General features: G+C 36.5%; 1 protein-coding gene and 1 long non-coding RNA gene across 2 annotated transcripts; one reads left to right on the top strand and one right to left on the bottom strand.

The window, feature by feature from the left end:
• Positions 1-1,457: 1,457 nt before the first annotated feature.
• Positions 1,458-19,516, top strand: LOC125243477 (cytochrome P450 4B1). Its single transcript, XM_048153175.1, has 12 exons — positions 1,458-1,717; positions 2,618-2,762; positions 2,882-2,926; positions 6,503-6,630; positions 7,517-7,641; positions 7,720-7,874; positions 9,071-9,177; positions 9,305-9,495; positions 12,433-12,566; positions 14,090-14,154; positions 14,709-14,791; positions 18,453-19,516. Exons 1-12 carry the CDS (start codon positions 1,532-1,534, stop codon positions 18,628-18,630), a joined length of 1,542 nt encoding a protein of 513 aa, XP_048009132.1. The 5' UTR covers positions 1,458-1,531; the 3' UTR covers positions 18,631-19,516.
• A 487-nt stretch (positions 19,517-20,003) lies between these two features.
• Positions 20,004-22,056, bottom strand: LOC125244244. Its single transcript, XR_007179264.1, has 4 exons — positions 21,684-22,056; positions 21,091-21,252; positions 20,913-21,009; positions 20,004-20,835 (listed from the first exon to the last, which is right to left on the bottom strand). It is a non-coding gene; the product is annotated as an uncharacterized LOC125244244 (long non-coding RNA).
• Positions 22,057-25,086: the final 3,030 nt, after the last annotated feature.

A 25,086-nucleotide genomic window follows, 5' to 3' on the forward strand; every position in this document is an offset into this window, starting at 1 on the left:
GCCAAAACCTTTACCAAGTTTCGTACAAAAACGTAAAATTTTTCGGTCAAAAATAACCGAACAGCACCACAGGGTTAAAGGGTTAGTTCACCCAAAAATTAAAATTCTGTCATATATTACTCACCCTCATGCCGTTCCACACCCGTAAGACCTTCGTTCATCTTCGGAACACAAATTAAGATATTTTAGTTGAAATCCGATGGCTCAGTGTGGCCTGCATAGGGAGCAATGACGTTTCCTCTCTCAAGATCCATAAAGGTACTAAAAACATATTTAAATCAGTTCATGTGAGTACAGTGGCTCAATATTAATATTATAAAGCGACGAGAATATTTTTGGTGCGCCAAAAAAACAAAATAACGACTTATTTAGTGATGGCCGATTTCAAAACACTGCTTCAGGAAGCATCGGATCATAAATGAATCAGTGTGTCGAATCATGATTCAGATCGCGTGTCAAACTGCCAACGGCTGAAATCACGTGACTTAGGCGCTCCGAACCGCTGATTCGACACACTGATTCATTTATGATCCGATGCTTCCTGAAGCAGTGTTTTGAAATCGGCCATCACTATATAAGTCATTATTTTGTTTTTTTTTGGCGCTCTAAAAATATTCTTGTCACTTTATAATATTAATATTGAACCACTGTACTCACATGAACTGATTTAAATATGCTTTTAGTACATTAATGGATCTTGAGAGAGGAAGTGTCATTGCTCCCTATGGAGGCCTCACGGAGCCATCGAATTTCAACTAAAATATCTTAATTTGTGTTTCGAAGATGAACGAAGGTCTTACGGGTGTGGAACGGCATGAGGGTGAGTAATAAATGACAGAATTTTCATTTTTGGGTGAACTAACCCTTTAATGATTTATTTTATTATTATTGCAATGTGTTTTGATTAGTTGTAATTGCCCTGAGATCACACGATTATGTAAAGTAGCCTACAGGGACTAACAGCATTCAACAACAAAAGTTATCTAAAAACATTCAGAGATAAGAATATAATTGTCAAGTGCAAATAGGAACCATTTCCTGACCTGCTCTTCAAAATACTTTAGTTGAGAAAAATGCAATAAAGCTTTTTTCCACTATGATTTAAAAGAAAAACCCCAGCCCCCTTTCTCAGATTTTATTTATTTTACTATTATAATTTAGATTTTATCTGTTATATTGTATTCTCTCATGCACCTGTTCTGTAAATTTAATGCAAGGATGTGTTAATAATGCCATGATGTTTGTACATTACTAATTGGTTAATTAAATAAATAAATAAATAAACTTTAGTTGGTCTAATAGCCTACAACATAATATTACCTGATTGGTTACCTGACTTCTTTTTTTTTTTACAGTGTATTCACAGCAACTTGCTATCAGGAAACCTGATGAAATTCTGTATTTGTTGTATAAAAGGCTGTTTGTTATGTCCAGCAGAAAGTCCGTCCCTCTCTCTCTCCATACCACTTCCTCTTTCCCACATCATGATCAATGACAGAACTGAACCCGAGCGGGACTGACAGCTCGTGCCATGCAGCTTTACGGGATTTTCCCGGTGAATTTGGTGGCGCTCTCCATGAGTCATGTCTTCACACTCGCATTTCTTGTGTGTTTGGTGATAGTGGTTAGATTACTGATTATGAGGAGGAGGGGGATGCGAACTATGGAGCCGTTTCCAGGACCACCTGCACACTGGCTCTTCGGACACGTTAAGGAGGTAAACAACTAGAGATATGAACGAACCTGTGTCTCAGCAACTGCCCAGCTAACAAAAAATACGTTCTAAGATATGAAAACTTTATTTCTGAATGTTCTCTGAACGTTCAAAACGTCATTAAATGTTTTAAAAACTTTTTCCCCCTTGGTTATACGAACATTACATTTGATCATTTTGCAAACATTATGTGAAACAAATGATTGTCCAACTAAAACACTTCAGGAAAAAGTTCCATGTAGCCTGTAAATAAAATAATGTTTTTGTGCTAACGTGTTGAGAACATTATTAAGACCAGATAACTTTGAACATGTTATTAATGTTCCTGGAAGCATGTTTGCTCATAACTTTAAGAGAATCTTGCCAGAACATTAGCCAACGTTCCCTGTTATCTGTCTATAAGTTAAACTTGAAGTTCAGTCATGCTTTTTTACAAATGATTTTTATGTTGGTTTCAAACACCTGTTGAATAACTTTTAATAATCATTTTTGTGAGTTTTATACTCTTAAAAATTAAAATATCATCATAATAAATTATATTTTAATATCTATTGGATAACTCCTGATGTACATGACATAAATGATGGTGCAAGTTGTCGCATGTTTTTTTGTTGCCAATTCATGAGTAGGCCTACTACAAAATGTATGAATAAAAATCCCCCTGTCTTTGACCTCCTTATCTCCGAGGGCAGTAACCTCATGAGCCGTTGTCTATTCACTGCAACTCAACAATTACACAGTTCAATTGTAAGACGATAAACAGAAGAGCCTTACATTGCACTCACATTCTTCAGCAGCAATTGGAAGAATTCACGTGAAATTAATAACTTTAGAGCGTAATTTGTTCTTGAAACATGTTGATAACAGTTGCACAATCTTTTTTTTTTTTTTTTACATTCATAGTTTCATCAGGATGGACACGATTTGGAAAAGATTATGAAGTGGACTGAACAGTATCCATTTGCCTTTCCACTGTGGTTTGGCCCATCATTGTCCATTCTGAATATCCACCACCCATCTTATGTGAAGACCATTCTCAATACCACAGGTGCTGATCTCTTTGATTGTTTGAATGACACTTTTTAGATTTATATTATACACTAATTCTTTCCTGAACATTAATAACCAAAACACACATTTTAAATCAGTATTTTGCTTCATTGACAGAACCCAAAGATGACTATGCATATAAGTTTTTCATCCCTTGGTTAGGTAAGATTACACAAAAGATCTCTCTCTCTCTCTAAGCCTGCATACATTAATCAGACTATTGTTTAATGGTTTATTATTGGGTGTTTCTTCAGCTATGGGGATTTTTAGAAAATAAATGTTTCTTAAAGGTGCCCTCGAATGAAAAATTGAATTTATCTTGGCATTGTTAAATAACAAGAGTTCAGTACATGGAAATGACATACAGTGAGTCTCAAACTCCATTGTTTCCTCCTTTTTATATAAATCTCATTTGTTTAAAAGACCTCTGAAGAACAGGCAAATCTCAACATAACACCGACTGTTATGTAACAGTTGGGATCATTAATATGTACGCCCCCAATATTTGCATATGCCAGCCCATGTTCCCAACATTATAAAAGGCATTAGACAAGGGCAGCCAGTATTAACGTCTGGATCTGCACAACCAAATCATCAGACTAGGTAAGTAAGCAAGAACAATAGCAAAAAATGGCAGATGGAGCAATAATAACTGACATGATCCATGGTAACATGATATTTTTTGTGATATTTGTCTTTCTAAATGTTTCGTTAGCATGTTGCTAATGTAGGCTACTGTTGGTTAAAGTTACCATCGTTTCTTACTGTATTCACGGAGACAAGAGAGCCGTCGCTATTTTCATTTTTAAACACTTGCAGTCTGTATAATTCATAAACACAACTTCATTCTTTATAAATCTCTCCAACAGTGTGTAATGTTAGCTTTAGCCACGGAGCACAGCCTCAAACTCATTCAGAATCAAAGTAAACAATATAACAGTATACAATACTCACATAATCCGCCGCATGCATGACGAACACTTTGTAAAGATCCATTTTGAGGGTTATATTAGCTGTGTAAACTTTGTTAAGGCACTGTTCAAGGCAAGCGCGAGCTCTGTGGGCATGGACCACGGGATTTAAAGGGGCCGCAGCATAAAATCGGCGCGTTTATAATGATGCCCCAAAATAGGCAGTTAAAAAAATTAATACAAAAAAAATCTATGGGGTATTTTGATCTGAAACTTCACAGACACATTCAGGGGACACCTTAGACTTATATTACATCTTTTAAAAACATAATCTAGGGCACCTTTAAAACACACTTTTCATACCCTCACTAGTTTACATTATTGACTAACAATGTCCAGCAGTCTATATACAAACACCATGGGGGAATTCTGTTTTTGTTCGTTTTTCTGAACTGTCATAATCAAATGTCATTTCCACCATCTCAAGTCATCATTCATTCTGTGGCAGAGGTGACTATTTCGGCAGCGGCCATTTGCACTAAATGAAAATAGCAGTATTTTCTTTGCACTAAGTGTAAACAGTTGTTAGATGCTATTTATACTTAGTGCAAATAGTGGCAGATAGGCTTACTATTTTACTCATCAGTGTATTGTAGTATACTATAAAACAGTATGCAGTAATAGCAACATATTCAGTGTGCATAATTATATTTATTTAAATCATAAACGGATGCAGGCTTATTGGGATATTACTGTCCCTAAAGCCCTCCCCTAAACCTAACCCTACCTGTTAAACACTTTATTCTCACTAAATACCTGTTAGGCACTTTATTTCCACTTTTTGAATATTTTCTTAATTTTTCTTAAATTCTTATATTTTCTTAAAAAAGCCAAGAGTTCAAACTCGGCTCTGTTGCATCAAAAGCTAAGGCCACCCATCTTACTCTCCAAGTCACTGATCCTGTTATCAGACAGGTTTCTTTTGTAATTTTCTCTGGCTCAGTCAGACACTGGTGGGCAGAGTTAGTGTAAATAGCCTCTGCCAACAAGACAGGTTATTTGCACTTGATGTAAATAGACACTCCATTTTAATTTTATAATAAAATGGCAGTCTCATTAAAAATGTATTTTTGTATTTTAACCATTTTATGTATCCTAAAATTCACAAAAGTAACCCTCTGGTGTTGTTCTGTCATTTCAAACAACAAAAAAAAATGTTTTGAAATCTTAAAAATCGCTACTTCACCGGAACGGTACGAAACGTAATGACTTTTGTGGAAGTCACTATGTGACTTAAAAAAAAAAAAAAAAAAAAAAAAAATATTTTGGACTAGTTAAATGGTTGAAAAAAAAAAATAAAATAAAAAAAAATAAATAGTCACACTTAGACACACATATACACACATAAATGAACTGGTATGACTGTAACACAAAGCGAGTTTTTTAAAATGCATGAAATAAAATCAATAATTCAGCCACAAAGCAGTAAAAAAATGGACAGCAAGGGAAAGGTTAGACTCTAAAACATCAAGAATACAAAACAGACACACCAGAAGCCAGAAGATTTAAATAAGAGGTTGATTATGCTCTGATAAAGCATTTTGTTACATTTTCATTGAATTTTGATGTTATGCGTTACAACATGTCTTTCTCTGTGTTCAGGTTTGACTAGTAAAATTAATGCAAAAACTGACACTTCAAATCAACATTTAAAAAAAAAAAAAATCTAAACCTTGTCTAAATATCTGTCCAAATCCACAACTTAAAAATAAGTATTTAAAGGGATAGTTCACCCAAAAATGAAAATTTGATGTTTATCTGCTTACCCCCAGCGCATCCAAGATGTAGGTGACTTTGTTTCTTCAGTAGAACACAAATGATGATTTTTAACTCCAACCGCTGCGGTCTGTCAGTCAAATAATGCGAGTGGATGGGAACTTCTACTATAAGAGTAAATAAAACTTGCATAAACAAGTCCAAATTAAACCCTGCGGATCGTGACGACACATTGATGTCCTAAGACACGAAACGATCGGTTTGTGCGAGAAACCGAACAGTATTTATATCATTTTTTTAACTCTAAAACACTACTATGTCCAACCGCGTTCAGCATTCGCTTAGTGTGGTCTGATCGCGCTCTGACAGCAGAAGTGATGTCTCGCGCATAGACTTCAATGAGTGCGAGACATCATTTCGGCTGTCAGAGCGCGATCAGATCTTACTAACAAGTGCTGCACGCGGTTGGACATAGTGGTGTATTAGAGTTAAAAAATGATATAAATACTGTTCGGTTTCTCGCACAAACCGATCGTTTCGTGTCTTAAGACATCAATGTGTGTCGTCACGAGCCGCAGGGTTTAATTTGGACTTGTCTATGCAGGTTTTATTTCCTTTTTTTATTTTTATTTACCAAGTAATATTTTTTCAGCATTCAGCATATGTGACAAAATTAAAGATGTGTTCTGTGACTTTTACATTGATTTTTCACACATCACACATTTTTCACACAATTTTTCATATCAAGCTCTTCACTCTTCACTGTTGGCACCTTGGCAAACAAAAAAACTAACTAAAATGTTGCTTATAGCAAAAATGACTACATCTAAAGGACAGTTGTAATTCAACTAAAAAGCTGATTATTTTTCACATTTTATCTCTGGGTTTGGAACCAAAGTAAAACAATGAAATCTATAAATAAACAGCATTTGAAATGTAGTGTAAAAAGAGTTCCAATAAAAATCTACCCAAGGGACATAAAAGTGGCTGTAGTTAAAGAAACACCCTGTTAGTAATCACTGCAGCTAACTCTTCACTGTCTCCTCCTCAGGCGATGGCTTGCTTGTGTCTACTGGACAGAAATGGTTTCGGCATAGACGACTCCTCACTCCTGGTTTCCATTATGATGTTTTGAAGCCTTATGTGAAACTTATTTCTGATTCAACCAAAGTCATGCTTGTAGGTTTAAGGCATAGTTCACCCAAAAATCTAAATTGTTGAAGTGTGTATGTTTCTTTGTTAAAACACTTTATCTTATCCCAGCATAATGTACACAACTGTTAGTAAGTCATTAGTAAGATTGCCCAAAAAATTGTCAACACTGTCTCTGTGGCACTATCATGTCTTTGTTTGTTTCAAAACTCAAAACTGGCCCAATCGCGTTTTGGGGGGTAAAATCCATTTTTGGCGGGGTTCCCCTGGTAAAATTTGCATTCCAGGGGTTAAATATCATGTTATTTGTGGTCACTTCAACCCGTGGATATGAAAAACAACCCGCTGCAACAGTGTTAAAGTAACCTAACTTGGCAACACTGGTCTCAACCAACCGGAAGCAGCAGCATTGGCACAACCAATGATGTAACTTTGGGGCGGGACTGTTTTCAAACAACAGCAGACGAAAGCATTTTTTCCCAGCTAACAGAATATTCTCAGAACTTTGGCTAACATTCTAGCAAGGTTACTTCTGAATAAACTTTATTCCAGAAAACGTGTTCAAAGTTATCTCATCTTTAATAATGTTCTCAAAACGATTGCACAAAAGATTATTTATACATTCATCTAACGTTTTTTAAATGTTACAGAGAACATTCAAAAGTAACATTCCCAGAATGTTTTTAAAATGATAAAATGGAATGTTTCCCTAATGTTCCACATAATCAAAAACGTTGGACATTTTAAACATTCAGAGAACATAATGGGAATATAGCAAAACGTTTTTTAGATTTTATTTTTGTTGGCTGGGTTGAGAAACCTGTTTGAAAACAGTCATTTTTTTGTAATTCCTTATTGTGGGGTAATGCTGGTGACATATGATACACTTTAAGTTTATTTTCCTGTCTTTCAGGATAAGTGGGAAGTTTATGCTAAATCAGAAGAGTCATTTGAACTGTTTAAGCATGTAAGTCTCATGACCCTGGACAGCATCATGAAATGCGCATTCAGCTGTAACAGCAACTGTCAGACAGACAGGTCAGTTAATACTCTTTTATCTAGTCTGTTTGTACGTATTCATCTCCTTTTAGTAAAATCTCCCTGATCTCATTGCAGTGGAACCAACCCGTACATCCAGGCAGTGTATGACCTCTGCCACCTGGTGAACCTCAGGTTCAGAGTTTTTCCATACCACAGCAAGGCCATATTTCATCTTAGTCCACATGGATACAAATTCAGGAAGGCAACCAACATAGCACAAAGTCATACAGGTGTTGTTTCTTTGACAAGCCACAGTCATGCACCTCATGAGCAGCCCACACTCGCAGAACCCCAGAGAAACACAGCGGATGTAATGTAATCTTTGTAAATGTAATCTGAAAACAATTAGATTAACTGTGATTTTGACCCTTTGAATTGCATGAGGCTCTCAAAATTTTGTAATATGGCTGTGTATAAGAAAAAAAAAAACTATGCATTTGATTTGAGCAGCCTCACCAGTCCATCAGTTTGGCCGACCAATGAAAGACCGGGTAATGTTCAGGAAGCCTGTTTAAAACAATGATTGGTGGTGCCAAAATTGACAAATCCATTTCTCAGAATTCTGCACATTTTGTGAAAGATTATATCTGGGTCTGCTCATCGGGCTGTTATTTTATCCATACATGCTACTGTATACATCTTAGCTAACCTGAATATACACTACAGGCCCCGATATACTCATGGCGAAGTTCGTTTTTGTTCTTCACTTTGAACATTAGAGACACACTTACCTATTATATATCTGCCACAGACCAGTGCTAGTTCAAATTTTTCCGGAAAGTTTGATTTGGCAAACTGTTTCGAACTCCCGAAATGAACTTCTTTTTGGCCTGATTTTGTCCGAAATGACTTCACACCAGTTTGACTTCAATTTCGCTTAAAGTATATTGGGGTCTTACCGTTCAAACAAAAGATTTTGTTTTGCTTTTGAAAGAAATCAATACTTTTTTGCTGTAGGGATGCATTCAAATTGATCAAAAGTGACAGTAAAGACATTTATAATGTTACAAAAGATTTCCATTTCAAATCCTGTTCTTTTGAACTTTCTGTTTGTCAAAGAATTCTGAAAAAAAAGGTATCACGGTTTCCACTAAAATATGAAGCAGCAAAACTGCTTTCAACATTGACAATAATAAGAAATGAGCAGCAAATCGGCATATTAGAATGATTTCTGAAGGATCATGTGACACTGAAGACTGGAGTAATGATGCTGAAAATTCAGCTTTGATCATTTAAAATATATTCAAATTAAAAACGGTTATTTTAAATTGTGCATCTATTTCACAACATTACTGTTTTTACTATATTTTTGATCAAATAAACGCAGCCTTAGTGAGCATAAGAGACTCACCAACCCCAAACTTTTGAACGGTAGTGAAAGACAAGCAAAGCTATCATGTCATATCAATTTCTTAATGTTTTCCAGCGGAAGTTATCAGAAAGAGGAAGGAAGTCTTGAAGATCGAGAAGGAACAGGGCATTGTTAAAAACAAACGATATTTGGACTTTCTGGATATTCTTCTGTCTGCCCGAGTATGATATTCCCAAGCCCTTACACAATATTTTTACTTAATGAAAATCCTTCATAGCTAACATTTTGTTGTAGTGCGATTGTATTATTATTGATGTCACAGATTGTGGTTTTGTGTGTCGGTCTCAGGACGAGAACCAGCAGGGTTTGTCAGATGAGGATATCAGGGCTGAAGTGGACACATTCATGTTTGAAGGCCATGATACTACAGCTAGTGGAATATCTTGGATCTTCTACAATCTGGCATGTAACCCTGAGCACCAGGAGAAATGCAGGGAGGAGATCTTGCAAGTTTTGGATGGAAAAGACATGCTGGATTGGTACTGTCATTACTGTCATCACTCGACTCATGTGACGTTGTGTTGGACAGTTGAGAGTGTCAAGTGTAGGATCCTGGTTTGTTAATAGTGGTATGATGGGAAAGGTAGGTCTGTCACAGTAACATAGGGCTGCTCCAAACTAGCAAAAATCATATTCACAGTTATTTTGGTCAATATTGTTAATCGCAATTACGTAACACGATTAAAGCCCAGTTCACACCGCCAGTGACACAAAGCGACATGATCCCTTTCATTTTAATGAAGAGCTGCCGTTTTCCAGCGACATTAGCTGCGTCCCAACTCGGAGGCTGCATCCTTCAAAGGCCGCATTCGAAGGCCGATTGTGTGAACATGGTGAACATATTTAGACAAGTTGTGAACCATGTTTTGTTTTCAGAAAGTTGAATATAAAAAGTCGTTACTGCTGCTTGTCAATGACAGCTGTCACAGTTAGTAGGCAACAAGAACAATCTTCCGTAGGCTAGACCGTCGCCAAGCGCGGATTAGGAGAGAAAACAGATGTGAAGTGCCGACATTAGGCAGAATGCAAACATTTCGGCTAGGCTTTAGCTACTTTCTTTAGAAAACGGTTGGCAACACTGACCGTCCCATTTAACAATGCTCAGTTCGACCTTCCGTGGCCTTTGAAGGATGCAGCCTCTGAATTGGGACGCAGCTAGTGACCATTGCCCACAACAGGATGTAGGCGTGTCCAGCGACGCGACAAAGTTGAGATATGTTTAACTTGATGCAAATGAAGTGTGAGTTTCGGGAGCGACAACCTATACGAGTGAAGTCAGTGAAGTGCACGTAATCCATCACTACATCTTGTACAGGAGTGTTGGCGGCAAGATAGACGAGAAGTTAATTTTAGCCATCAACAACTTTGCTAAAATGTCTCTCTGTGTACATACAATGGTACTCGCCATGCTCTGAACCCGGATAGACCGGCGCATGCCCTTTTGTGAGCACTAGCTGTATTTGTTCATCTTTGACATTACGCATTATGCAATGCTGTGTTAAAAACAACCCAAGTTGGGTTGAAAATGGACAAACCCAGTGGTTGGGTTAAATGTCTGCCCAACATTCTGGACAGTTTTATTTAACTCGACTCTTGTTTAAAAATGACTATATGGCTGGCTTAAAATGAACCCAAAATAGGTTGGAAATTAAAAATCAGACACATAATTACTAGAGGCAACACAAGGTGAACTTTTATTAATAAGCAATTTAATGTTTATTGTTTAATTATTATTCATAAAACGTATTAATAAATGTTGATTTCCAACATACTTTGGGTTCATTTTAAGCAAGCAATACAGTAATATTTAAACGATAAGGTTCATTAAACATTAGTTCATGTATTAACATGAACTAACCATGAACAATACATTTGTTACTATATTTACTAGTCTTCGCTAACGTTAGTTAATGAAAATACAGTTGTTCATCGTTTGTTCATGTTAGTTCACAGTGCATTAACTAATGTTAACAAGATTTTGAAATTAACATTAACAAAGATTAATAAATGCTGTATAAGTGCAGTTAACTAATGTAGTTAACTAATGTTAACTAATGAACCTTATTGTAAAGTGTAACCATTTAAACAATAGTTGAGTTAAAAAAAAAAACTACCCAGCAGGTTGGGCAAACATTTAACCCATTCGCTGGGTTTGTCCATTTTCAACCCAACTTGTGTTGTTTTTAACCCAGCAGTGTATGTGCTGATTTCAGTATATAAGGTTGCTATAACAAAATTTTAGATACACTGGAAATTTCACAATTCCCCCTACCAATTTCTATACCACAGCAGATACTAATACTAGGTCAACTAATGCAAGAAAAAAAAAGTCCTCGAACTATTTTCAAAGACTAGTAAATAGTCACTCATACAATAAAAAACAAAGAAGAAAATTAAAAGCAATACAGTAGAAAAAAGATAAACAATGCTTTAAGTTCTTCATGCAAGTCTATCTAATGGTATAGTGTTCAGCTAACCTGCAACAGACATTAAATAAAGTAATCAAATCTAAAAAGAAAACACTACATAGTCTTCAATGAATGTCCATTTTATCTCAGTTATGTTTTCATAATCATTGGAAGCCAAAATCAAAACACAAATTCACTTAATTGCACAGTCCTAGTAACAAATATATCAAGATATTTTGCCGGAAATTCAACACTGCAAAAAAATGCTGTTCTTACTTAGAATTTGTGTCTTGTTTTTAGTCAAAATATCTTAAAGTTCTTAAATCAAGAAGCATTTTCTTGACAAGTAAAAATTATTTTCTTGTTTTCAGGAAAAATAAATCAAAATTAAGCACGTTTTTCCTTCCAAAATAATCTGCCAATGTGGTAAGCAAAATAATCTTAGTCCAAACTGAAAACAAGATTATATAGCTTATTCTTGGTTTGAAATAAGATTATTTTGCTTACCCCATTGGCAGATTATTTTGCTTGTTTTAAGGAAAAACTTACTTAATTTTGACTTATTTTTCCTGAAAACAAGAAAATAATTTTTACTTGTCAAGAAAATGCTTCTTGATTTAAGAATTTTAAGATATTTTGACTAGAAACAAGACAAAAACTCTAAGTAAGAACAGCATTTTTTGCAGTGAATGAAAATAAATCTGTAAGCATTTTTGAATAATCCAATGAATTAAAATACTTTAGAATTGGCAGGTACTGTATCACATTTTATTTTAAGTATCAAAGCATTTTACAGCAACAATCACTGACACAATGTGTATTTTTGTCTTTTTTTATCTTAAAAATTTACAATACAAATACCATAATAGCCGTTTTGGCTCAGCTATGCTATATTGATAGCAAACAACTCAAATCCCACTATGCATTTCCTCATTATGCCTTGCTGTCATTGGTAATGCCTTATTCACCGTCTGTTTCTCTGAGACTGTCTCTCTCCTTCTGTTTCAGGGAAGACCTCAATAAAATCCCTTATACCACAATGTGCATTAAAGAATCTCTGCGGCTTTGCCCTCCTGTGCCGGGAATATCACGAAAGTTGACTAAACCCTTGACTTTCTTTGATGGACGGACTGTTCCTGAAGGTAATTCTTTGATCATCCAGTGACTGTCAAACTCCAAAACTGACAGTCTGAACAAGGCTTTTCTAGCAGTGTGCAAGTACTGTGATTTTGAATGAATAATGGCTATCAGAAGACTAAAGACGACAAGTGCACAAGTCATATCCTACTTTTATAGTACTTTTATGGCACTTTATAGTACTTTTTTGACCTTTTGACACATGACAGTCACTTGGTCATCTTCTAGTTTCAATGCAAGAAGACATTTGGTTCGACTTTATATTAGGTGTCTTTAACTATGTATTTAGGTCCAAAAAAAAGTTTGGTACAATGTACTTCTTGTATTGCAAAATAATTTTGCTGCTATTGAGGTGAGATACGGTATAGGTGGTATAGGTAGGTTTAATGATGGGTTAAGGTGAAAGGGAGGGGTCAAATGTGTAATTATAGATGCAATTGACCCTTCGCCGGGAGTTTGATTGACAAGCGATCTAACCAATCATAACGCCGAATCCGGCATTTTGTCCGACAAAGCAGTCAGGAGTTAGAAGATTAACCTCGGTGGACTTGAACTTGAAAAATGGTGCGTACTGACGTCTTTTTGCGTTTGAAACAACATTCCTTCTCATGTTCATTCATGTTTATTTGATGCTATAAATTAACTAGTGAGAAGAGATGATCGGTTCACGAGCCGCTTGAGCTGAGGCGCTACAGCGATCTGTCACGACACATTAAAGAGCCACAAAACGTTTTTTATTGTTCGAATTTCTTAAAAAATTACACAATTTGAAAGCTGGGACTTTGTTTAATATCATAAATAACCTGCTCTGTCTTGTCTGTTGATGTGTTGCTCCGCGATGTATTTTTCACTGCGTGTGTGTCACGGCTTGTCGGACAAAGCAACAGTAACTAAGGCGGGCGGGTCTTTGCGAAGGGTCATTTACAGAAGTTTTTTATTGATGTAGTAATATTACTACATGCAGGTATTTTTAAATGTATGTAAAAATATAATAAGTGCGTTGCATCGTGATTCATTTAAATCCTAGTACAAAGTAGTTAATAAGTAATTAGTAGTAGTAAATGGTGGTTAATGAGTAAAACGTATATTAATAACACTTAATATATAGTAGGACCAGATATTTAATGAGCAAAATAAAAATGAGTTGATGACAGAGTTTACATTTTTGCTTGATTTCATTAATGGTCCAAAAACTTACGGCAAATGCAACAGACACAAAACTGCAGCATTTTATGAGAAGAACGAACAGCATAAGACAACATGGACAAACTTGCAAAGGCAGTCCTTCATATAATATATTGCTTAATGTTTTCATTGTTTTGGCAACCAGTGAGTATGACGTTTGAAATAATGCCTACTGCTTTAAACCCTGTTCAACCCTTATAAACAAACACAATGACCTCTAACTCAGAGAACATCTGTTCAAACATTAACCTAGCTGCTTGTTGTTCACTTACTTGTCTTATCCAGGATGGCACTGAACGAATACATAACTGCATGCCTTAAAACACTGTTTTCTCTTCCATAGGTTGTACCATTGGAGTTAGCATTTATGGGATCCACTTGAATGCCACAGTGTGGGAGAATCCATATGTATGAGTGCTTTCTTTACATCTGAAATATGCAATGGATCACTCATTACATAACATCACGCAAATAAGTCCCAACAGAATCTTGAATGAAAAATTAAACAACAAAAAAATGCATACAATGGGGTACAAATGCCGGAGCCGAATTGTGAAAGTGCTCTATTTGCATTTTTATTTTTAAATAGGCCTACATTATTTCAGCATAACAACCTGATTTGTTGTAAAATCTTTTGCTTTAATGAAAGCAGCACTGGATCTACATGAACAAAACCTGATGATCATGTTCTCCAGCGTGATTTGAGATGCATCTTGTGTGACCGTCTGTACAAAGAGTCACGGATTTAAATCGCAGATTTCAGTCTCATACTATCGGACCCCACTATAATATCATCAAAACACCCTCACTCAGAACAAAACCATTATTTTAATCTTAATAATTTTATGTTTACCAGAAGAAAATATTATAAGAGAACAAAACAAGTAAAACAGAGATTCGTTCGTTTCTAAAGTCTGTATATATAGTCAGTACGTGTATTCAAAATGTTATGTTGTCCACAGGTATTCGATCCATTGAGGTTTCTGCCTGAGAACACTGCTAAGAGATCACCTCATGCTTTTGTGCCCTTCTCTGCTGGACCCAGGTTTGTAAGCCGGCGAGTGCTGAAGAGACATGAACGGTTTAGCAAGTGGGTCATTCACTCACATTTTAGTCACACAGAATAGAGCTGTTCTTTGGCTTGGAGTTTAGGGTGTAGAATGTCTCTGACCTCAATTCAACCCTCATGAGAGCAAATAGCAGTGAGGTGCTTAGTAATGCTGATTTGAGTAGTTCACTCAAAAAAGAAAATTTAAGTTCAAACCTGCATGCAGTTTTTGCTATCCAACAGAAAAGTAAGATTCTTCAAGGAGCTCTTTTCTGTACAATGACAGTTCATATAGTAATCACGTTTGTCAAGCTTCAAAAAACATCAAATTACCATACAAGTAGCCTATACTTGCTATGCTATAATTGTCACAATGCTTTATTTCAAGATTTCTGAACTCATGTACATAGTAGATGAACAAACAGAAATTTAACTCATTATTCATTAAGAATCGTACCTTCTGCTGCAGCCTTTAAATGTCATTTCCATTCTGCATATTTAAATAGCATTTTGCAATCAGTGCTGTCCTATCCTGACACAAAGCACGCGGTTTTGGAATTTGAACGCAGATGCAAATGGAAGATTTTCAGTGAATAATTATGAAAAATGCATGGTGTTTTTGTCCTAACAGCTTGACACACATCACTATGAACTGTTGTTGTTTGGAAAAGAATTGCATAAAGAACTGAACTTTTCCTTCAAATGACCTCAGTTCAACCCTAATTGAGAGCAGAGAGCAAACAGCAATAAAGCAACTGATAATGCAGGTCATTTTGACAGTGATTTTGTTTGAAAAGATTTGCTAAGTTGGCTTAGCTACTTGGAAAAACAGTTGAATTTGCATATTTAAAAAAAAAAAAACTTGCAGATAACAATATTAATGAATAAAGGCCACAATAAAGGCTAAGTGGACTTTCATGACTGTTTCTTAACACACTTAAATGTACTTTAAAAGCACATGTTGTAAAAATATCAAATACGTTTTTTTCTTTAACGTGCATTTTAAATTAGAATGTTTTAATGGCGTGCTTTAAAGAAGCATTCTCATTTTTCTCTGTTGAATAACATACTTATGCACATGTAATTCACACACATGGGGGGTGGAGTGCTTTAAAGGTTTAAAGGGGGGCATGACAAAAAAGTTTGAGAACCACTGGCATAAAGTAGATTTGTATTATTTAACTTAATTATTGCTGGTATTGCTGTCATTTCATATTGAGGAATACTGAGTGAAATGAGTAAATGCCTGCTCACATTAGTTTAAAACTACAATAATCATGTTCACACAGCACACACAATGCCTCTGCACTTACGATTTCTCTCAACATGGAGACAGGAGAGCTGTCGGTCAATAAATGGGAAAACAAAGCAACTCGCGTCACTTATTGAAAAAAAGTAACTCTGATATCTTGCTCTAAAAAAACTATTGCTTTAAAAGTAATGGGTTACTTTAGTTATAGTTAAAAAAGTAATCTGATTACATATCTTGCATCACTTTTAATGCATTTCCCCCCAACACTGGTAAGGTCAGCCACAAAAATAACTCTGTCCACGTCTTTTCGTTGCTAATTCTTCCATTTGTCTTAGTTTTTAACACCAAAAGAGGGTTTGAGCTGGTGCAAGCTGTTAGTAAATCTGGCCCTCTGAAAAACATTACACTCAGCACTTCAAAATATTTGTTATTTCCCTAATAAGTACTCATTTTAAACAATATGCTAAAGTGTTCTTCGTTTTTTATAAGGATATGCTTGCATTGGCATTCATAGCACTGACACAAAATGTTTTTAGAATTTTATTTCCTCAGTAAGTATTTTAGAAACCTAATTATTAGATAACTAATCTCAGGTTGCTCTTGGATGACTTTCCCTGCAGTTATATACAGTGTTGGGCACGTTACTTTAAAAAAGTAATTAGTTATAGTTACTAATTACTTCTCACAAATAGTAACGGAGTTAGTAACTGAGTTACATCATTATAAAAGTAACTAATTACCAGGGAAAGTAACTATTGCGTTACTTTAATTTTTTTTTTTAAATATGTCAAATAACTTGAATGCCCCCAATATTAAATATAAATCCAAGAATAAATTATTCTTGATCCGACTCGTGACTCATGATCCGCTCTGCCTCGCGACATGAAATTTCTCTGTACTGTACTATACGCGTTGGTAGCCATTAAAGAAAATGAAGTTTCATATTTATGTTTAAATAGTCATATGTTATGTTTTAAATTCATTTACTTGATTATGAAAAGTGAACAGCATGAGTAAGATGCATCATAAGATGCGCAATATATCGGGAGACATGGAGTGGGTCAGACATGATTTTGACCACTTCATTAAGTTTTGTTTTATAGAAAGCCTCTCTTTAAAGTGAATTTCGTTTTGTAAAAATTGTATCTTAATTTTAATCAATGTTTCATCAATCAATTGCCTGGATTTAATAAATAAGAAGCAAATATAGCAGACTCATGGCAGGCGCGGACGCGATCACTGGCGCGTGAACTGGAGCGCGTCTTACAGGCCACAGAACCGAAACTCAGAGGCTGCTTGCCTCGCAGACATGAGAAATATATCTATAGAAAGCTTGAAATATCTAAAAACGAAAAGAAATAGGTTACTCTGATTATGTAGCCTAATCCGAATGAAATGTGCATTTTCTCTCTAGGCGCGTCCAGTATATGCGGAGATGATGAGAATCAGCAATGTCAACTTCATCTTCGCAGCAGACACTGATTCAGAAAACATTACTTTATTAATAAACAATTAAAATGTCTCCTTGCTGTTTTGGTCACATTCATAATTATTACTTTTGTCGGTTCTTTATGGCAAGCTTTATGCATGCGCTTGAGTGCCTATTACATAAACGCTCATTATTATGGTTTATTCTCTCTAGTATTTAAGAAATTAAATTAATATAAATGTGATTAGTCAACTAATGGCTTAAATGAATAGCTACTAGTCGACTAGAACAACTTATTTCCCATTTTTTCGATCCAGCATGTCACAAAGGGTATTCTGGTTTGAATAGCTTGCATGCTCATAGACACACACACACAGAGCATCGAACATTATTATCAGTTTAAAATTATATTTGTGTATGACTAACTCCAGCACACACCAGAGAAACAAAAACTTTGCAGGTCCTATGGCTAAGAGAGAGCCTACTCGGATGAAAACCGCTTCAGTGAGCTCAATTATAGTAACGCGGCATTTTTTTTTGCCAGTAACGGTAACGGCGTTGTAACGGGAGAAAAAGTAATTTGTTTGTTTATTTATAACGCCGTTATTCCCATCACTGGTTATATATTATGTGAATTAAAATGATTTCTGAACTCCTATGATTGTGATTGAATAAACTACGTTAAAACCGTCCAGGGCAGAGTTTCCCAAAAGCATCGTAAGCCTAAGTTGATCGTTGCTCCATTTGTGGCAATCAGCTTAAGCTTACAATGCTTTTGGGAAACTCTGCCCAGTATATTGTGCTACTATATCCAAAATGGTGTTCTCTGATTTGTAAACAATCTGTTCTGAATTTATACGTTTTGTACTAATGCAAACATATTTGCTTCAGATAGAAAAAAGATGTGGTGTTTATTAAAAGAAAGAAATGGTACAGATAAACAGCTATTAAAGCTTCTGATGTATATCTGATTACAGAAACTGCATTGGACAGAACTTTGCCATGAATGAGATGAAAGTAGCGGTGGCGCTGACTCTGAAGAAATACCGCCTCATTAAAGACCCCAAACACACCCCGAAGATGATCCCTCAAGTAGTGCTCAGATCACTCAATGGAATTCACATCAAGATCAAATTAGTAGAAAATGATTCATGAAAAGAAAGAGTGTACATTGACCCTGCTTGACATGCTATAAGGCATGTTTGCTCTGAGAAGAATGACAGTGACTTAATTTAAATAATTTACTGCACAGCATTATTCAGCACATTTAGCGCCTGGAAACTGGATGCTTAGTGAATAAGATGATTTTTGCAGTGAAATTCTACATACTTAAGTGGTCCAACGTGCTTAGTGAATTCACTCCTTACGCCCCATTCACACTGTCAGCAGTTTTGTCTCCAAATGTGGTCAGTTGCTGTGTATCGGTTGGTCGCGGTCACTCACGTCACCCAAAGTCACCAGCTCTCGTTGAATATTCACTGACAGTGTGCATGAGGCCTCCTGAGGTCTGATATATATATATACCAGGCATTTAAAAAAAATCCAAGGAAAAAGTTTTAAGTGATATGAATTAATATATTGCCTTAGCTACATTACTACACTAGAGCTCTCTAATATGAAATAAATGACCTGCAGATAGAATCTTGTGATTTGTAATTAGTGAAAAAGATGAAGATGTTTTAAAATGTTCATTAATTAGCTTGTTTTAGGTGTTTTTTTTTTGTTTTTTTTTTGAAAAGTGTATTGCCCTTTTTGATGTATGATGCATGAAAACTATTTTAGTGGTGAATAGTTTCCTCTCATCAGCATTACATGTTTTAAATAAAAATTCAGTTTTACATCATTTGAAATAAACAGTGTGGTGACTCTTAGAGGCCAATAGTTCACCCGAAAATAAAAATGATTTCATTTACTCACCCTTGTGTTGTTCCAAAGCTGTAAAGAAGTGTTTTGCAGTTGTAGAATACAGTCAATAAACACCCTCTGCTGGGCCTTTCAGGCATCAACAGCCTAAGGGTCCTTTAAAAGGATTGTTACCGAAGGATTACAAGCACTTATTGACCATGTATTTGAAATGAAAACTCTATGAAATATTAAGTGTGGCATAAGTGTATGGCACAATAACATCCCTAGACAAATATATAAAGTACAAGCAAACTTAATATATAGTAATTTAGCAAGTGAAATGATGAATTTAACAAATAAATGATATGGCCCTTTAAAGGATTAGTTCACTTTCAAATGAAAATTAACCCAAGCTTTACTCACCCTCAAGCCATCTTAGGTGTATATGACTTTCTTCTTTCTGATGAACACAATCTGAGAAATATTAATAAATATCCTGACGCATCCGAGCTGTATAATGGCAGTGAACAGTTCAGAAAGCTTACGCTACATCATGCACCTTCCCTGTTCAACTTACAGAAAAAGTCTTACTGACGCGACGCCGGTTTACACTTTCTTCATAACTTGAATACGGAAGGCATTCTGGCGGAAGCTAGATATTTTACTTCATAACTTGTTTAAACATGGATTTTTATTTATTTATTTTTTCACACAAACGCATCGCTCTGGGTCCAAACACAAGTGACCCCAAAACCATGTGCTCTGCTCACTCAGCTATCCTCAAACACATGGATACGCGGAGCTCCAAAGTAAAACGTAAATTCGTCCCCCATGCTTTTTTTCATAGGTTTTCATGTGCCAATGCAAATAAATCTTGATTTGACATTTTAATTTGATGTTTTATTCTTATTCAAAACGATGCAAAGTAAGCAAGTATGTGGAGCGCTAAACATGTAATGTAGGTTTCATTTACACTCGAAGCCAGAGGGCGCCCTTGTGCAGAAAGTACAAAATAGACTAATAGAAGTAATTACTTTTGACGTTCCAGAAAATCCCTTAAATTCACCCAAAATTTACATTTCTGTCATTAATTACTCACCCTCATGTCGATCCAAATCCGTAAGACCTTCATTCATCTTCGAAACACAAATTAAGATATTTTTGATGAAATCCAAGAGGTTATTTATGCCCCATAGAAAGTAACGTAATTGCCATATTCAAGGTCCAGAAAAGTAGTAAAGACATCATTAAAATAGTCAACGTGACTACAGTGGTGCAGTACTACCTTAATGTTATGAAGTGACGAGAATACTTTTTGTGCACAAAACAAAACAAAAATAACGACTTTATTTAACAATTTCTTCTCTTCCCTATCAGTCTCCTACACAGTTTATGTTACATAGACAGCTTCCGGGTTTTATGTCAGAACATCGTAGGTGACCGGGATCAACGGCTGTGATTTGGACTTGTGTAGAAGCACAAAGATTTGGTTCCATTCTTAATATGATTCACCTTCTGCATGAGAAAGAAACATAAAACAGTTTTAAAGTGAACATACAGAAGATAAACAACAAGAAAGTTTAAAGTCTTACTTGTTGCAAAACTGTGTTTGTTGTCAAAGAAAAACATCTGAGTGTCTGCAGGTGGGACAAACATGTTCATCAGACTCCAGCAAACATGTTCTGATACCTGAGACCAAAAAAGATGGTGTTGTTTTTTGTCAAAAACAGCCTGTTTCTTTCTGACTGATGTTTTCTTGAACAGACTCACATTCATCACAGTAGCTGCTCCTGCAGCAGGGAATCATCACAGCATCAGTCAGCAGATCCTTACAGATCAGACACAGCAGCGCATCAGGCACTGGATCTGATGAGGATAGGACCAAGGCTCATTCTGGGTCGAGAAGGGCGGTGTCTTCCCAATAGCATAGGCCTTATTGAACAGAAGAACAAACAGACATTGTGTATCATGATGGCATCTCGCTAGAACCATCCATAATGGGAACGGTGTATTTTTCACTGCGGTCCATCATGACTTCCTTTCTGTCAGGATCATCCACCTCCACCAGGAAACTACGAAGAATCCTTGTGCATTTCCGTATGTGTTTACAAGGAGCAAAACCTTTGTCCTGCAAATTCAAAAAGGGTATTCAAACAAGCAGACTGATGGGCAAAAGAGCTCACGTTCACAGCAGCTGTGATCTTTGAAAGCTCAGTTACCCCATTGGTTGGGCAGTGTTTATTGTCCAAGGATTGTCCAAACAAGTGGGAACAGATGTAGTTTGGTGGAAGCAGTTCAAGCTGCTTCATCGCATCACTGATAAATGTCAGAATCATGAGCATCTCTCACATATCAACACTCACCTGCTGGAATAATAGCACAGACTGGACTTTGATTTTGTCCTGCTCTGTTGCATTTGCCTCAGCCAGATTCTCAGTCTGTTTCACAGGCCTTTGCATGTTTTAATGTTTATCACTGATATGCTGAAGAGTCCAGAGACACACAAACCTCCCGGAAGAAGTTGCTTGTGTCATGTATGCCATGTATGTTTGTAGACTCTTTTGTTGTTTCCTGTCTTGCACCATGTTTTGTAGATATTTGTAGTTTTTCATGTTGATTAGTCTCCCCAGGTGTTTCCCATTTACCACGACCCCTTGTTAACTCGTTAAGCTAATCTTCCCTATGTATATATGGTGCTTATGTTTCACTTGTGGTTTGCCAGTCGTTGTGGGTGCTATGTGTGATGATTCCTTGCATTTCCCTCTGTGTTTAATTAAAGGTGCCCAAGAATGCTTTTTCACAAGATGTAATATAAGTCTAAGGTGGCCCCCTGAATGTGTCTGTGAAGTTTCAGCTCAAAATACCCCATAGATTTTTTTAAATTAATTTTTTTACTGCCTATTTTGGGTCATCATTAACTATGCACTGATTTTTTCAGCGCGCTGCCCCTTTAAATCGCGTGCTCCCTGCCACACGAGCTCTCGATTATATTACAGCACATTTACAAAGTTCACACAGCTAATATAACCCTCAAATGGATCTTTACAAGATGTTCGTCATGCATGCTGTATGCATGCTTCGAATTATGTGAGTAAAGTATTTATTTGGATGTTAACGTTTTATTCTGAGTGAATTTGAGGCTGTCCTCCGTGGCTAACGGCTAATGCTACACTGTTGGAGAGATTTATAAAGAATGAAGTTGTGTTTATGCATTATACAGACTGCAAGTGTTTAAAAATGAAAATAACAACAGTCTTGTCTCCGTGAATTCAGTAAGAAACGATGGTAACTTTAACCACATTTAACAGTACATTAGCAACATGCTAACGAAACATTTAGAAAGACAATTTACAAATATCACTAAAAATATCATGCTATCATGGATCATGTCAGTTATTATTGCTCCATCTGCCATTTTTCCCTATTGTCCTTGCTTGCTTACCTAGTCTGATGATTCAGCTGTGCACACATCCAGACGTTAATACTGGCTGCCCTTGTGTAATGCCTTGAACATGAGCTGGCATATGCAAATATTAAGGTCATACATATTAATGATCCCGACTGTTACGTAACAGTCGGTGTTATGTTAAGATCCGCGTGTTTTCCGGAAGTATTTTAAACAAATTAGATTTACATAAGAGAAAGCAATGGAGTTTGAAACTCAATGTATGTCTTTTCCATGTACTGAACTCTTGTTATTCAACTATGCCAAGGTAAATTCAAATTTTGAATCTAGGGCACCTTTAAAGTATTCCGGCAATTAGATCCGCTTCTCTGCCTGCTCATTCACACCCATCACGACAGAACGACTGACCACCAATGGATCTAAAAGGAAGTAACCAGGAGCCCGTGAGAGTGCTTTGCTCTTTGAGTTCAGGGGTTGTGAGGGGCTATATGGTCAAAGCTCTGAAGGCTGCGGAGCTTGGCCCACCGTAGATCTCACCATCAGCCAGCACTGTCCTGGGCACTGAACTGGTTTCATGGCAGAGCGGACTGGCGTCCAGCATGGCAGATATCGGCGAGAACTGCAGGCATCCCAAGGCCTTTGTCGGCCGCTTCATACTCAAGCCTTCGGTCACAGCGCTCTCAAGCCCACCGGTTGCCCTGCACTCAAGCACGCCGGTCTCAGCGCTTTCTAGCCCTCCAGATGCAGTGCCTCCCATTTCTGAGGTAGATGTCTCTCTGTGCCCCCCGACGTCTTTGTTATGCAGCGGGCACTATTTCTGAACTCTGTTACTGAACTTTCTTTGTCCTCTGACAGTAATATCTGCCCTGAACATGGAGGTCGTTTCTGAGTTGCTTGTTCACCCTGACACAACCACGGCGGTCGTCCTTGAACTGTTTGCCTGCCCTGACATGACCAAAAAGGTCACCCCTGATCTTCCTGCCAGCCTGGACATGACCATGGAGGTTGCCCTGATCTTCCTGCCGGCCTTATGGCTCCTCAGCTGTGGTGGTCTTCCGCTCCGCCCTGGGGATCTTCTGTCCCATCTGCTCTGCTAAGGTGGTCTGCTCCACCTCCCACCTGGACTTTTGTTTAGCTTTTTCTTGGAAGCATTTGGAAGCCGCTCTTAAGGGGTATTCATGTATTCCCTGCCATCACAGATTATATTATCAGAGCCGAAACCGCAATAACAGCACTGAGAAATGCGGAAGAGAGTCTTAGTGATGGACTGTTAATTGCAATGATTTTGAAAGGTTTACCAGAGTCATTTAAACCGTTCGCCATCTATATCACACAAAGTGATGTAAAGCTAAAGTTTGCAGAGTTCAAAACCAAATTGAGAAGTTTTGAAAGTACGGAAACGTTTCACATCAGTGCGAGGGATGATAACGAGATAAGAGCTAATGCCTCAGCCCTGATATATATATATACAGTTTTGGTGATCTTTTACTCCTGTTATATAAAAACAAACCAAAAATTATTCAGATTTATTTTTACTAGTGGGTGCAGGACACTATAGTTCATTTATGTAAGTTTTGTTAGCAAAATAAAGTGTCACATATTATACCCAAAAATTCTTCATACAGTGGACAACCAGTAAAATTGATAACAATTTGAACCAAAAATTATTCACTTTGACCTGACCATGTTTTGCTTAAGTGTTATCTGACATTATTTTTTTTCTGACACAGTTTAACTCAGATATTGTCATATTTTATTACCATTTTTTTAAACTATAGTGAATAAACTGTATTAATGAATGAAATGTTCAAGGTGTCTGAATACATTTTGGTTTGACTGTATGTAACATACATATATAAGTTTGTCTGGTGTGCTGAAATTAGGCTTTCTAATAATCATCGATGTTTCATAAGAGCAGAACAGAAGTAGGAAGCAGAAGCGAGCAGTGGAATGATCACTGAAGCATCACAAATACAAATCATATCCTGTCAGTAGTGCAACAGAGGCATCCGGAGGTCAAAATGTAATTCATTCTGTTCACTGAGAAATAGCGCTCAGATCTGAGATATATAATGCTGAAGACAAGTCTTCTTCTTATATCTTTAATCTTTTAATTCCTGGTGAAAAACTATACATTACCCTCAATCCTGAAGAGAGGAGGAGAAAATGAATGTGAAAAATTGTTTCACTCGATTTTACAATTATAGGTATGCTTTAAATGCAGCGTTTGATTGTTTTTGTTTTTCAGCACCTGTCATGGACTAATGGATTGCTAGGATTCTTATAGCATGCATCTCTATTTTCAAAAATACAACCACCACCACCACAAAAAAAAAAAAAATGTTTAAAATTGGTAATTA

The sequence above is a fragment of the Megalobrama amblycephala genome, linkage group LG13 (genome assembly GCF_018812025.1).
Source record: "Megalobrama amblycephala isolate DHTTF-2021 linkage group LG13, ASM1881202v1, whole genome shotgun sequence".
Taxonomy (NCBI): Eukaryota; Metazoa; Chordata; class Actinopteri; order Cypriniformes; family Xenocyprididae; genus Megalobrama; species Megalobrama amblycephala.